At 30.2% G+C, this 15,767-nt stretch overlaps 2 protein-coding genes and 1 long non-coding RNA gene across 3 annotated transcripts; 1 reads left to right on the forward strand and 2 right to left on the reverse strand.

The window, feature by feature from the left end:
* Positions 1-1,510: 1,510 nt before the first annotated feature.
* LOC130946033 (uncharacterized) lies at positions 1,511-2,023 on the reverse strand. The gene has a single exon (XM_057874714.1). The coding sequence runs from the start codon at positions 2,021-2,023 to the stop codon at positions 1,511-1,513; it is 513 nt and encodes a 170-aa protein (XP_057730697.1).
* Positions 2,024-2,071: 48 nt separating this feature from the next.
* Positions 2,072-2,926, reverse strand: LOC130946034 (uncharacterized). Its single transcript, XM_057874716.1, has one exon. The coding sequence runs from the start codon at positions 2,924-2,926 to the stop codon at positions 2,072-2,074; it is 855 nt and encodes a 284-aa protein (XP_057730699.1).
* A 3,240-nt stretch (positions 2,927-6,166) lies between these two features.
* LOC130943531 (uncharacterized) lies at positions 6,167-8,975 on the forward strand. The gene is made up of 3 exons (XR_009071836.1): positions 6,167-6,320; positions 7,746-8,103; positions 8,317-8,975. It is a non-coding gene; the product is annotated as an uncharacterized LOC130943531 (long non-coding RNA).
* The last annotated feature ends 6,792 nt before the right edge of the window (positions 8,976-15,767 follow it).

A 15,767-nucleotide genomic window follows, 5' to 3' on the forward strand; every position in this document is an offset into this window, starting at 1 on the left:
TCAATTTATAAACTTTATCTTCTTTTCCAAGAACTTCATATCCTGCAGGTTGCTCAACATACACTTCTTCTTCTAAAGTGCCATTTAGAAATGCAGACTTAACATCCACTTGATGTATCTTCCACTTATTTTGAGCCGAGAGTGAAATAATCATACGAATAGTGTCTAATCTAGCAACAGGAGCAAATACTTCAAAGTAGTCGATACCTGGTTTTTGTTTGTATCCCTTTGCAACTAATCTTGCTTTGAAACGATCAACTTCACCATTGGGTTTGTACTTAGTCTTGTAAACCCACTTTACTCCAATCGGCTTCTTATCTGTTGGTAAATCTGTCAGCTCCCATGTGTCATTCTTCTCAATGGCATGAATCTCCTCATCCATTGCTTTCTTCCAATTGTTGTCTAAAAATGCTTCTTCAAAGTTCAACGGCTCACAATCTGAAAATAGAGCAAAATTTATGATTTCTTCATCGGACGGATCGTTGTCATTGCCAACTTCATAATCTGCTAATCTAGCAGGTAGTCTCCGCTCTCTTTGAGGTCATATAGATGATTCAGGTTGTTCGGTTGCATCTGGTTGTCTTTCTTCTTCATCATCACATGTATTTGAAATTACAATCGGATGTTTTTCTGTCTTTCTGTCCCAGTCCCATATGTCTTTCTCGTCAAACATCACGTCTCTGCTGATGATCACTTTCTTTGTTTCTGGATTGTACAACTTGTATGCTTTTGAGTCTGTGCTATAGCCAATAAAGATACACTTCTCGCCTTTGTCATCTAACTTCTTCCTTAATTGATCTGGTACGTGGGCATAAGCAATACACCCAAAGACTCTGAAATGATGAATGGAAGGCCGCTTTCCACTCCAAGCTTCCTCTGGAGTTTTATCACGAACACTTTTTGTTGGACACCTGTTTAAAATATGAACTGCTGTTGCGACTGCTTCTGCCCAAAACTCTTTAGGCATTTGTTTTGACTTGAGCATGCATCTGACCATATCCATGATGGTTCTATTCTTTCTTTCAGCAACTCCATTTTGTTGAGGAGTGTATCTAGTTGTTAGTTGGTGTTGAATTCCGTGTTGCTTAAAGTATTCTGAACATGCAAGATATTCTGTTCCTCTGTCTGTTCTGAGAATTTTGATTTTACAGCCACTTTGTTTTTCAACAAATGCCTTGAATGTCTTAAAGACATCACATGCTTCTGATTTTTGCTTCAGAAAGTATACCCATGTATATCTACTAAAATCATCAATAAAAGTGATAAAGTACCTGCTACCACCATTACTTGGAACTTCTACAGAACAAAGATCTGAATGCACAATTTCAAGTAATCTTCTAGCTCTCCAAGACTTTCCTGTAGGGAATGGATCTCTGTGCTTCTTTCCCAGTTGACAAATCTCACAAATACAATTGGGAATATGAATCCGTGGTAGACCAGAAACAAGTCCTTTTCTTGACAGGTAGTTTAGGCCAGAAAAATGAAAGTGCCCAAACCGCATATGCCACAACTAGTTATCATCAAGTATCACAGAACTCATGCAAGAGGGATTAACATGTTGAATTTTTAATGGAAACATTCTGTTTGAGGTCATCTTTGCTTTATCTATGAACCTTCCGTTGTTATCAAATACAGTGCAATATCCATGATAAGTTATCATCTTATATCCCTTATCAGATAATTGCCCCATACTCAGTAAATTATAATCAAGTTCGGGAGCATAGAAAACATCAGAAATATAATTCAGAGAACCATCCTTCAATTTAATTGGTATGTGCCATTTTCCTTCAATAGGGATCTTTGTACTATTACCAAACTTCAATAATAGTTTAACTGAATCATCTAATGAAGAAAATAACTCCTTTCTACCAGACATATGATTACTGCAAGCATTATCCAAGTACCATATATTTTCATCTTCAGCACATGAATTACTTGTAAAAAATAAAGTCTGAGTACCCGGATTATCATCAGTATTTTGATGCTGATTTTCTACAACGTGTGCTTGATTGTTATTCACCATTTTGAATCTGCAATCTGCTGCTTTGTGTCCATACTTTCCACAATGAAATCAGTTGAAATTGGTTCTTTCTTGATGAAAATTTCCTCGACCTCTTCCTCGGTTGACAGGCCTGAAATTCGTTCCACCTCTTCCTTGATTAGGTGGTGTAAAATTATTGTAACTTCCTTGGTTGTAATTGGCACGACCTCTACCTCTGAAACTTCCTCTACCTCTACTTTGAAAATTAAAACCACGACCTCGTCCTTCTTGTGTACGGTTTGATTCTGCAACGTTGTTGAAATTCACTCGGCTTTTCAGGGCTTCCTCGGTTGATTTTCTAGACTTCTCTAGTATTCTACTGATGTGGCTTTCCATAGTTCCTTGCAACTCTGCAATCGTCATGGTGTCCATATCGTGTGACTCTAGTATCGTAGTCACCACATGGTCATACTTCATCGGCATGGTGCGAAGAATTTTCTCCACCACTTTGCTATCGGGCATATCTTCTCCATAGACTCTCATCTTATTGACAAGATCTGTAACACGAGTAAAATATTGCTCAACGGTTTCTGAGCTCGACATCTCGTACCTTTCATATTCTCTTCTCAAAGACTGTAGCTTTGCTTTTTGAGCTTTATCTACGCCTTTGTATGACAGCTTCAACGTATTCCATGCTTCCTTTGCACTTTTGGCATTTGCTATTTTGCCAAATACCGTATAATCTACTCCTTGATGAATTTGAGATAGCGCCAATTGATCTCTCCTCTGTTGGGCAGCATCTGCTCCTTCTTGCAAACCTGGTTCAATGAAATTCCACAGGTTCTGGGCCTTCAAATGGGTAGACATCAAAGTCTCCCAATAACTATAATCGAGTTTCCCATCTAATTTGGGACCGGACCACACAATATTAAAAGTGTTTGCCATACTGACTCTATGAATAAACAACTATGTGAGAACTCTCCCACACCTCACAAACTCTCAGACACCAGGCGCTGGATTAACCAGCTCTGATACCAAATGTAAGTATAATACCCACACTATATTGGCCCTAGGATCACTCACTCATATAAACGACGCTATCATATTTTTCATCTCTCAAATTCACTAACACTCATAAAACAAGGGAGAGAATTTTCACAAACATACCCATTTCATTATGAACACACATACAATACACAAGGCATATGTGCCTTTATATAGGCAATGCTTCCTACTAAAATAATAATTTATGAATCACAAATCAATTTTGTAATGACTACCATTTTATGACTTGGCTTCATGAATCTTCTTTCAACTTGCATTGTAACTTCTATAATCTTCTAATTTCAATTCAATTTGATTTTGAATTCTTCAATGTTGTAGAATGTTGTAGTTATACTACTCTCTTGAATGTTCTTCAAAATTCTTCAAGCTTCCAACATTAGCTTCTAGCAATATCTAGCCAATTGATGATTATTGTATTCAACTCAAACTTTGCTTCTTCAATTCTTTAACCATGCTTCATGAAAATTCTAATCTATGCAAGTTGATAGATTGCACAAGAAGTTTGTAGAATCTTGGTGATGAACCATGAACTTGTAACCACTTTGAATTCAAATTGAATTTTGCCTTTGACTTTTCTAAACTTTTGTTACTTGCATACCTCTTGATTTAATTTTCTAACAGTGCTCCTTCGTGTCATGCATATTAAAATTAACTATGGTTGTTGAAATTCATTAAGAATTTATTTGGTGCTAATTTTTTATTGGAACCCAAATTTGTTTATTTAATTCATTGTTTCTCCAATTATTGGCACTCTTTTCAGACCTTGGTGGTTGTTTCCTGTGTGCTGGGTGTGCATGTGATTAGAGGCAGCTTTGGTTCAAGTCTAGAATTATTTCTTTGCATTTATTCTTTAAGATATGGCTATTTTTAGCTACTTCTTCTAATTATAAATTTTGATTACTATTTTTTATTTATCTGAATGTATTTTTGTTTCTCGGTGATTGTCATTAATAAGAGGGTGAAAAAATATTTTTAAGATAATATACTAAATTATTGCAAAATCTTGTGTCTTAAAGTATTACAGAATAAAATTAAGTCTTTGATGATAAAGTGAGATTCATTCTGTTATATAAAAACTCTTTAACATATTATGCTAAGAGAAAGAAAAAGTAAAGCGACTTTTATAACAATTTTGTGTTAGTGGTTTACATTTTGGGCATATCTGGTTATTTCTTTTTGTTTGTAGGGATTACTTTCTTTTCTTTATTTCTTGATATATTTATTAATTTATTCTTGCTCTGTTCTATTTTCCTCCAACTCTATGGTTATGTAAGCGTTTGGCCTCTGGTCCTCCCTTCTACTATTGTTGAGTCATTAGATTTATCATGTTGTTGGTGCAATTTGCTGAATACGAAGGTTTGGCACATTTTGCAATTTGTGAGGGAATAATTCTTGCCATTTCTTATGTGATGGATACAATGAGGCTTCCCTACCCCATAAGACTATTTGATATAGTTGTGCACGATGTAGAGTTCTGTAGCATATAAAAGGTATTTTACTGTTTTATAGGATTTAGATGAATGCATTTTCATAGGTGTTTGAATTGTTATGCAGTTTTTCTATATTGAACAATTTAAAGCTGATTCTTTGGCCATTTAACTTTTGAGACAGCTTCCTTATATACATGTTAGTCAAATAAGTTAACTCAGCCTAAGTAACAAAATAGTAGATTCTGTTTTTGTTTTAACTTTTTATATTAGTACATTTTTTCAATTTCATTGGAGTTTCGCTGAGAATGTTTAAACCATTAAATGTTTATTCAGCTCTGCTGAGTAGAAATTTTAGCCTTATTTTTCACATGTCCCATTTTATATTGCTTAAAGAATTTGACAGTATTCATTCAAACTAGTGAAATTGGTGGGTATTGCACTCAGTCATAACGTGTTCCCTTTTATATTGGTAGGAAGGCAACTTCTACACCATAACATTGATGAAGGTAACTTTGTTGCATGTTAAAGTAGCTACTACAAAGTTGACTTTGTTTAAATTTAATTAACATTCAATTGGATATGGTTGTAGTCATGAATTATGACATTTATTTATATTCCAAGGAGCAAAAATACAAGTAGAGATTTTAACAGAATATATTTGTGAATAGAACTCAAGAAATCAAAATGTGGTACTCCATTCCTACAAAGAACTAAAACTTGCCTCTTGACTATTTCAGTCCAGCCAATAAAATTAGAGAGGGTGGTTTGGTTATGTCTACAATTAAAGCTAATCCGCTATCATACGTTACTAGCATTCTATAAAATATTGTTCTTCTGATCAGACACAGAAGCTGCACCAACAAAGAGGGGAGCTGTTGCTACTGCCTAAGGCCTTCAAAGATTGTTTCTTCAATTCAATTTATAGGATTACAGCAATTTTATATGTTGAGGCAAAGTTCATTGAGATGTTATTTATCAATTTTGATTTTCTTTTATTATTTTGGCTCAAGAAATAAATATTTAAAAAAATTTTGAGTGTTCAAGGAGAGTTTGACACCTATATTTTTGCTCATCATGTTAGGTCATTCTATTATATTAATATTTGTAATGATCTAAATTATGGTGAAGTTGTGCTAATTTATCTATTTTGAAGAAAAAGTATTACAATGGGAACAATATCTGATTTGATCGACAATAATATTCATAAAAGGTAAGAAGGGTAATTAATTATTACAGAAATGATATAAAACCAAAATAAACTAAAATTATTTTCTTTTCTAGGTGAATTAATTTTTTTCTTTCATTCATTTTTTCCTCTTAAATATCTTTTAAGCATTGAAAGAATATTTACATCATAATCTATTAATTTTCTATTCAATTTTATTGACTCAAGGTCTCTCTTTTTAAAAAAATCTTAAAACATTCTCTAAGAATAAAGAATTGAATTTAACTGGCTATCTATTTAACAAGTAACAAATTTTAGAGAGAATCATTTTGATATTTATTTTTTTTAATTTAATATTAAAAATGATAAATTACAAATTAAAAATATTTTTATATAAAAAATACACACAATAAATTTTATATACTAAGTTCATCAATAGATTTATAATTTTTAATCCTATTGGAAATCGATTTAAAAAAATTACATATAATGCATCATTCAATAACAAACATTCCAAAACATACAAATAATTCAAAGTCTCAAATAATTTTTTCTTACGTTTCACACCCCTCTTTCTCCAAACCTCTTATTGCAAAATAAAGTAACAAGCATTCTCTCCTTTACAAGCATGCAAGGGAATTTCTAATGTGTCTCTTCTTCTATTCACATATTGATGAAGGTACACAAGATTTGAAATAAATTCTGGATTCTAAATTTTCATATTCACGATTTAAATTGTACATATGAGATATGATTATTTTTCTAAAAATCTTGCAGTTATAGCAATATTGTAATTTTTTTAATCTTTCTAACTTTTTGATAGTTATTTGAATTAGAAGTCACTAATCTATTGTTGTATCATTTGCTTGATTAGATATAGCTATTTAGGAATTAGGACGTTTAATATTTGTGAATAGACTATGCTTTTCATACTACTTTGGTTCCGGGTTTATGTTAAAAAATTGAACATTTTTTTTTTTTTTTTGCTGTTTCTAAATATTTGGTCTTCATATGAATAAGTGCAGGTTAATGTTTAATGTGGATGCTGTTGCAGTTGTTAGTAATGCTAGCTAGCATCGATGTGAATATAGTATAGGAAAGTTTTCAAGTATATCGGTATATATACTGATATTTCAATAAATTTTAATCGTTGAGATTAATTATATATTATATATTTTTTATAATTAAGATCAGCGATTAAAAATTACTGAAATACCAGTGTATCAGTACACTTAAAAATTTTCCAAATTTTTTATGACATTGATACAAAATCTTTCCTCATGTGTTGCTGATGTTAACATTAGATTCAATCCTTCTAATTGACTAGTAAAAAATAAGGATCTTGCAAAACTATATGGGATATATATAATAAATATATATAATTAAAATTAACAGTTAAAATTTATTAAAATATTAGCGTACCAGTAAATTTAAAATTTTTTTCAAAAGTTAAAAAAAAAAGCATTTATTAAGGTGTATCGTGTTAAGAAAAAAGATATATGTACTTTTAAAAATTGTTTTAAAGAAAAAAGACGACTCATTGAAATCACTAGAATTAACTAAATTATCTGATTGAGGTTATCTTGTTTTTTGTCATTTTTATTTTGTTTTAATAATATTAAAAAATACTTTTTTTAATTTGAAATAGGCAAAAATTCATTTTGTCATGGATGATTTATGAATGTTGTAATATTTTGTAATAGTTATGTTACTATTATATATATAATAAGATCAGACTTATTTTAACGTAATTTGACATCATTCATACTTTAATTTGTATTTTTACTGAAAATTTTGTTTTGTATAAATTTCTCATGAGAAATATAAATTTTAATGGACGAGAAGTTCTTTGGTGCTGATCATAAAAGTAAGCATGTGATGTTGACATACACTATATGTTCACATATTAATGCGACATGTGTATGGAGACGGTTGGCTTATGAGACATTATTTTTGGGTTGGCTGTGAGCTGCATTAATATTTCTGTTGAGTTAAGAAATTACATAAATTAATTAATGATGATAAATATTATGATATTGGGTAAAATAAATAATTAAGTGTTGATGGTTTATGATTATATGTGGCTAATTATTTAGTGTTGCAGGCCAAAAATAAATATGAAACAGCAGTCCAAGTAAATGAGAGAAAAATATAAACAAGGCTGGTGGGCTATATTATAAATAGAGGCATAAAAAAAAAAAGCAAAGCAAGAAATCAGACGGGCCAAGCAAATCAAAATCCGATCTAAGCCCGATTCGAATTTAGCAAGAAAAACCCTCTCATTTGCTTTACCAAAAGCAATGTTCACATTTCATCTTGGTCAGAAAGCATAGGGGAGAGAAAGCGAGAGAGCTTCTTTCCTAAGCTATTCACAGAAGAAGAAAGAAAGAGAAGGTTAGACAAGAAAGGTTGAGGTCAAATCAGCAAAATCAAAACAAATCAAGTTTAGGCAAAGGTTAAAGGTAAACCATTTTCTTATACATGCATCTCAGTTTCTTCTCTTCTTCCCAACTCTCTGCTAGTCCGAAAATGGGATTCATGAAAAGTTGATCTCTGCTCTTACTGCTGTGTATCTACGGTCACAAGTGAGTCTTGGGGACCAAATAGCTTCTCAATAGCCAAGATCTGGGTTTACCATTGAGGATATCTGTTTTATGCTTTTCTATGGTTTTCAGTCAACAAGAGAAGGTCAAAAGTAAAGTCCCTAATTTGAGTAAAAATGGGAGAAAGTGAACGCCTGGGTTGGTGAAGCACAAAGTTGACCTAGGAAGAGGAACCCAGCAACATACAAGGAGATAAAAGAAGATTTTCTGTTCATTCAGAGGCAATGAGAGACAACCCAGTGTATTGAGGTTTTGTTCTGTGAAGAATTCTCTGAAGGGGTTCATCTACTTGGACAGTGCTTTCTTTCAAAGAAGCATTCCGCCAAAAATGAAGAACTGAATCAGAGACATGCAAATTTGGTTTATCACATAGCAAAAAGGCTGTTGTAGAGTCATTCTCCTTCATGTTTTTACAGATTGTGTTTTACTTTTCAATGTTTATCTTTCTGTAATTTCTTGAGTGAAAAGGCATAATGAGAGAGCTCAAGAAAAAGCCATGAGTGAAAAAGGCTGAGTGATACACTTGAGAGAAAAGCCTAGAGTTATTTTAGATTTCTTTAGGTATATCTGTGTCTTGTATCTTGTACCTGTGAGGTATCCCTTTCTTAGTTGGGTTAGCACTAAGAGTGAAGAGTTAGGTATTAGCATAGCCAATGTCAAGTTAGGTTAGAACTTGAGTATGAAAGGATTGTGTCAATCATGTGGAATTGGTGTATGTAATACTTTTAACTATAGTGGAAATTCTTCCATTGTTGTGGAGGAGATTGGACGTAGGTTGCATAGCACATGACAACCGAACCAGGATACATGCTGGTATTAGCTTGTCTCTTCTCTGCTATGTTCTGTTTTTTTATATTCATGAGACAAAAATAAATTGTCTCATAAAATTTCTGCTGCTGAGTTCAAACAGAATCAGAATTGAAAGTTTATTTTAAAGGGTCATTTCAGTAACTCAAAAGAAAGGTATAGATTCAACCCCCTTCTTTAAGCCTACTACAACCTTCAGTTTCCGTTATCCGTTTGGAAAAAGCACCATTAATTAACGTTAAGTGTGTGGACTGGTAAGAGAGATTAGATGGTGGGGTTTAGGGCTTGGGCCAATACATTGGTTTTTATTGTTCGTTAGCATGAATTTTTAGATTAAAAAAATGAAAAGAAGGACTTTGAAAAGGAAAAAAACGAAATAATAGTATTATACTAATTGTAGTAAGAATTAATCTCCACATACAAGCATTTTAACCATACAAGTTATACAAGTCTTTCACCCCAGACGCGCATGTTCTCTCACGTCTATTCCACGTACCTTTCTAATTTGACAGATTTTTCAATCAACGTGTGAATATGTAACTTCCTTTTTCTAAAGGATTTTGTTTCCTTTTTCAAATTATCTTTGCATTTTTCGTTCATTCTCTCTACGTTCTCTTTCGTATTTTCGTGCATTTCTCTTTGCGTTCTCTTTCTTCGTTCTTCTCGATTTCCATTGTTTTTTAAATCAAGCTTTGTAATTGTTTTGAAATCAAGCTCTGAATTCGTTTTGCAGATAATGAATGATTCAAGTTCAGATTGTCAACTCAACCATAGCGAAGTGGATTTTGAATTTGAATCCAATGAAGTCTCTAAGGCGAGGTTCAATTCCAGTTAATATTTTTGTTAGTAGTTTATGATTTTTGGATGTGAATAACGTTGTGAATCTTACCTGTAAATTTTGTTGTTCATTGTTGATTGTTTGAATTGTATGTAATGTAGTAGTTCTGATGAATCTGTTGCATTTTATATCATATTTTCGAATGTAAATCAGGAATATTTGGGTGTAAAGTGAAAAAGTTTGGGTGTAGTTATGTGTTTTGACTCTTTTTAATTGACCGAAGGTGAATTATCTTATTATTTTAGTTGAATTATTTTAGTTTCTATTTGATGATGAGTCATGAATTTGATTTTTTTTATGATGATTCTATAGTTGTAGTTGCATTTTATAGTTGCTTCAAAGAAAAAGAAAATGAAAGCTCTAAACGAGATAAAAGTAATGTTCTTTAAATAGGGTGAGGTAATTGAGTTTATTATTGTTAATAATTTTGCTAATATGTGAGTTTATTTTTTTGCAGTTGAACATTTTTATGGCGGATCAATGGTGCAATCGAATTCCAACCAATATCATGGACGTGTTATGAATTATCAGTTCAGAGATTCAGTAGCACAGGACAAATTTTGAGGTGTAGAGTGACACTATTTGGATGTACTGATAAATATTTTTTGGTGTATTCTGCATGCTCTTATTTGTTACATTCTCTTTATATATATATATATATGTTTGAGATACTGCTATTTGTGTTAGAAATGAGTATCTTGAAGGGATTTGTTTTAAATTTACATATACAATTCAATTTCTAAGGAGGATAACAATTCAAATTTCTAAATTTCCATAACTCCTGGTTATATTTTTCATGGAAATATGTAAGCACAATTCGGGTGTATTTCAATTATTTTTGGGTGTATTATAAAAGTAATTCGGCGTATTAGTATGTTCTGTCTTGTTTTTTTTTTTTGAACTTGTAATTGAGAGCTTTTAAATACACCAAAGACAATTTCATATAAGTTTATTTATGCAAACAACATTTATAATAAAATTGGATTAAATATTCACAAACTATACAAAAAGTGTTCAACCTATTCAAAACTACATAATAATCAAATACACTCAAATTCGATTGATATACATCTAAATAATAATCAAATACACTCAAATACCAATCACATACACCCAAGTATCAATTACATACATATTTATTATTTTTTAGATTACACAAAATTATATGAGTTCAAAATCATATACAAGTCAATCAAACATGCATATAATGATACTACAAGCGTAAACAAAAGCACAACAATACCAGTTAGGCAATTACACTTGAATACGCGTAATATATACTCAAATACTAATCACATATAACTGTATTATATGAGTTTAAAATAATATTTAAGTCAACCAAATATGCATACAATGTTACTATAAATACAAACACAATAGCGGAAATAGATTCTTTTCAGTTTTTTCAACACTTGATAAAATACAGTGCAATCTCTCACCTTTAATTTTAATAGTGAGACCAAAAATAAATAAAAAAAAATATAATAAATAATTAGATTAAATACTGCACACCATCTAATTTTTTATTCAATGAAAAAGATCTACTCCCCACAATAGCACACTCAAATACCAGTCATATAACCCATATCAACATTTAATTACTAATCAATAATTTAATATCATTAATTTCACTTGTCTAAAATGAAAGGACTTTGAAAAACGGAAATTCAGCTGCCCCACAATTAATACACTTTCAACGTGATTAACTCCCGTAATGTCTCCTCTCAAAAATCGGCAACGATTGAATAATCACATGCATAAAAACTTATGGTCCATTATTGGATTATTTATTGTCGGATATGAAGCTTTTAATTTATTTAAAAAAATTTAAAATTTTATTTTTATCAGATTTTTTTAATAAGTTATTTTTTATCCAATTAAGGCTGATATGAAATTTTAATCATTTATAAATATTTTAACAGTATAATATTTTTATATTGATTATGGTAATTATTCTTTAATTCTGATATATTTGATAATAACTTACTGAAAAAACGAAAAAAAAAGTCTAATTTTAAATATTTTACTAGAAATAATAAAATTTAAATTTTAATATATTTATTGCGATAAAATCATTAGATTTTTCTAATAATAATAATAATAACAATAATAATGTATGGTGGCTAGACCAAGTGCGTGCCAAACAAAGAAGGTGGTAACATTATGATTAAGACTCGTGGCCTAGCCCCATGACAACGGAATGTGATATTATTTTATTATTATGTATGCATGCACGCACGAAATGAGGTAAATTTATTTGACTTCTCTCAATACCGAAAATACGAAACCAAATAAAGAGATCCACATCTGTGGCTAAATAGAATAGATGGGTCATGGAAAAGGGATTGAACTTGATTATCCTAGGGTCCTTTGATTTGCACCACACCCATTCCCATCCATTTCAACTCTTCATCAAACTCGTTGCACGTTTGATTATATATTTTTCATCATTTAAAAATAAAATGTTGCCAGCAATTTCGATATGCTAGCTGTGCTAGATATTGTATGTCTGAACTTGGAGATTCGATCCATCAACGTAATTCAATTAAACCAATTTTTATCGCTCTATCTAATAAATTTTAAATTTAGTAATTTTTTATATTATCCATCTATCTAATAGGTTAAAAACTAATTCATTATATATATAAATTTTATTTAAAAATTTATATTATCACTAACTAATAAATTATTACATGCTCAAGACAAAATTTGAATTTAAAATACTTATTTAAATAAACTAATAAACTGATTAGTTTAAATAAAAAGATATAAAATCAATTACATATTATGTATAAATATATATTATTTAGTTTATTTTTAATATATATTTTATATTTTAGTATATATTTTTAGATACATGTATAATTTAATAGCATATTTTTAATATACAGCTTAGTACTTTATACACATATTCTGATAAACATATATATACATCATGAAGAGTAAAATAATTAATAATAAATTATTGTCATATTATAATAGAGATTATTCATACATATATTAGCCCTAAGACATATGATTAAGACGATAGATTGTCACCAAAAAAATATGATTAACACGATGTGGGATGAGAGAAAAAAATAAAACAAAACAAAAAAACAAAGTGCGGCTGGAGTGCTCGATAGAAATATGTACAAAAAGCATTATTGAATTATATATAAATATAATAAAAAAATTATATATAAATATAAATTTAATAAAAAATTAGGGGATCAAATATATTTTTAATTAAGTCCAACTAAATTAGTGGCGGGACTTGAAATAAAATTTTGAGGGGACCAAAAATTTAGCATAAAAATTTAATAATAATATTTATATAAAAAATTAAATTAAATAAAATAAAAAGTAAAATTAAATTAAATTAAATAAATAGTAAAATATAAAGTAATATTAAAATAAATAAATAAAAAAATTTAATTTTTTATATTTGAACTCAAAAGTAGAGGAAGTGTTGTTTGTTGAATAAAGAGTTGCGAAATGCGAATAGAGAAGCTACTAGGAAAACAACCTATTTTTATAATGATGATTTTTATCTTTTATTTTATTAAATAACTTTTTTTATTTGATTAGATTTTATCTTTTAATTTTGATGTGATGTAAAAGCCAACAAAGGCCTATCCAGTTCAGTCCAAATCCAATATGTTTTTAATGTTTAAAACTAAAAATTATTGTGTAATAAAAACAAGAGATGAGATTTTTTTTTGTCAAGTAAGAGATGAAAATTGAACTTGAATAGAAAAGTTTTTGAGCCAATTAATTTTTTTTTATTTTTTGAAGAAGCACTATTAATTTTCTTATAAAAAATTTGGGAGACATGATCCCCATTATCTCAACTAAGCTTCATCCCTAAACTAAATTATATATTTATGTATAATGTGCTTTTTTATAATATTTTTTGATATATAATTTTTTATTTAATTTATTCTTATTTTTTTTCTTCTGATCTTTTTCTTTATTATCATTATCATCATCATCTTTTCTTTTTTTTCTTCGCCTCCTTTGTCTTTTTCTCTTTTATTTAATTTCTTCTTCCTCTTTCGTCTCTGTTCAGCAAAGCCAAAACTACTAAATGCAAACATTTTTGAAAAATCACAAACCTAAAATATTGATTCACCAACTAATAAAATATAATAAAATTATTGAATATAAAAATTTTATAATACAGTACAAAAATTTTATAATGACCAACACAAATTTTTATATATTAGTTTAAAAAAATTGTTTTCTATAAATTTTTGTATATGTGAATCACTATTATTAAATTTTATTAATTTTCGAATCTTTTAGAAGTTTTGAATTTATTTATTTTCATTACTCTAGTTACTTAATGTTAGTTTTATGAAATAATTTGATATTGGTTCAGTGTATTATGGATTTGAATATTGTAACAAAGATAATTCTGATGAATAAGTAGTTTAGATGAATGGTTTGAGAAAATTGATAGTTATATTATTGATGGGTTAAGAAAAAAGTACAAAGGCTAGTGAAATTTGATATGCTTCTTAGTTGATTGCAATGAGCTCCATGATGACCTATTTATAAAGTTAATTAGTTCATTATAATTAGGTCTTAGATATTTCTAAATATTAACCTAGATATATCTAGATACTAAACTTAGATATTTCCAGTACTTAATTTATTTATTTATTTAACTTTTAGACTTCTCTATCAAAATATCTACATATTTATTTTTATGAAATAAGATCATGAGAATTCTAAAAAATCCTACAAGTATATAGCATAATTAATATTTAGTATGAAGTATGTGATTTAGTTTTCCTTACTTTTATTTTTGTGCTATGTGCAAAAATTTGTGTGCTATATATCGATAAATCTTTGTGGTTTTTAACAAATTATTAATAATTATTTGTATTTTATTTTCTGTAATTATTTTTATATTATTTTTTGAATTTTATGTTATTTTTTATTTTTTCGAATTTTCTATTGTCTTGTACCCAAGCTAACAGGAATATTCTGCTCCGTAAGTTTGATCTACCAGAGATGTGGTACCCGACAGTTGATCAGACTTTATGAACAATGCGATTCTACCATGTATCAAGAGTGGGACAGATCAGAAGGGCATTCCGCTTTGCTATCTGTTCCTATGGAAAGGTGGAGGTTAGAGACTCATTCTTTCGTATTGTCAACCGGTGAAGTTACAATAACACTGGAGGACATGTTACACATATATTAGCCTATCGATTGATGGAGAGGTTGTGACTGGTTGGACCGATAGTAGTCAGGACTTCTTGGTCAACCAGAGAGCATGGCAATTTTTGGCAGCGAACCCGTTGTGAGTAGTTCATCTACAAGTTACATAAAGCTAGCCTGGGTTCGCCATATCAGAGATAAATAGCCTCTAGACACTTGGTTGTCTGTTTAGCGATACGTTAGGTCTTACATCTTCTGTCTGTTGGGAACCACCCTTTTCGCGGATAAATCGACGACGTATGCCCAAACGACGTACCCAGCCACCACTGCTCCAAAATTTTGAGCAGATCGACACTTACAGTCGGGGGTCAGCAACTCTCGCACATCTTTACAAGGTATTGTGTCATGCATCACAGTATAATTGCAAGGAGATGGACGACCTGCTTGATTTGTTGATTGTTTGGGTGTGGGAGCGAGTGTCCTTTCTTGCGCCTATTCTAAGACAGCGGCTTGAACCCGCTGATATACCGGTTGCACGCAGGTAACACCGTAACAGTACATAATTTATTAGATTTTGACTCATATTTTATTTATGTTTTACTGAAAAGACGTAATTTAAACTCTGTTATAACATTGCGTATTGCAGATGGAGTCATCATCCACGAACCAGGGAATGGATGTGGAGGAGTGTGGCGTCTGTTAGGCACGACATATACTACATAGAAGA

This window comes from Arachis stenosperma, chromosome 8 (genome assembly GCF_014773155.1).
Source record: "Arachis stenosperma cultivar V10309 chromosome 8, arast.V10309.gnm1.PFL2, whole genome shotgun sequence".
Taxonomy (NCBI): Eukaryota; Viridiplantae; Streptophyta; class Magnoliopsida; order Fabales; family Fabaceae; genus Arachis; species Arachis stenosperma.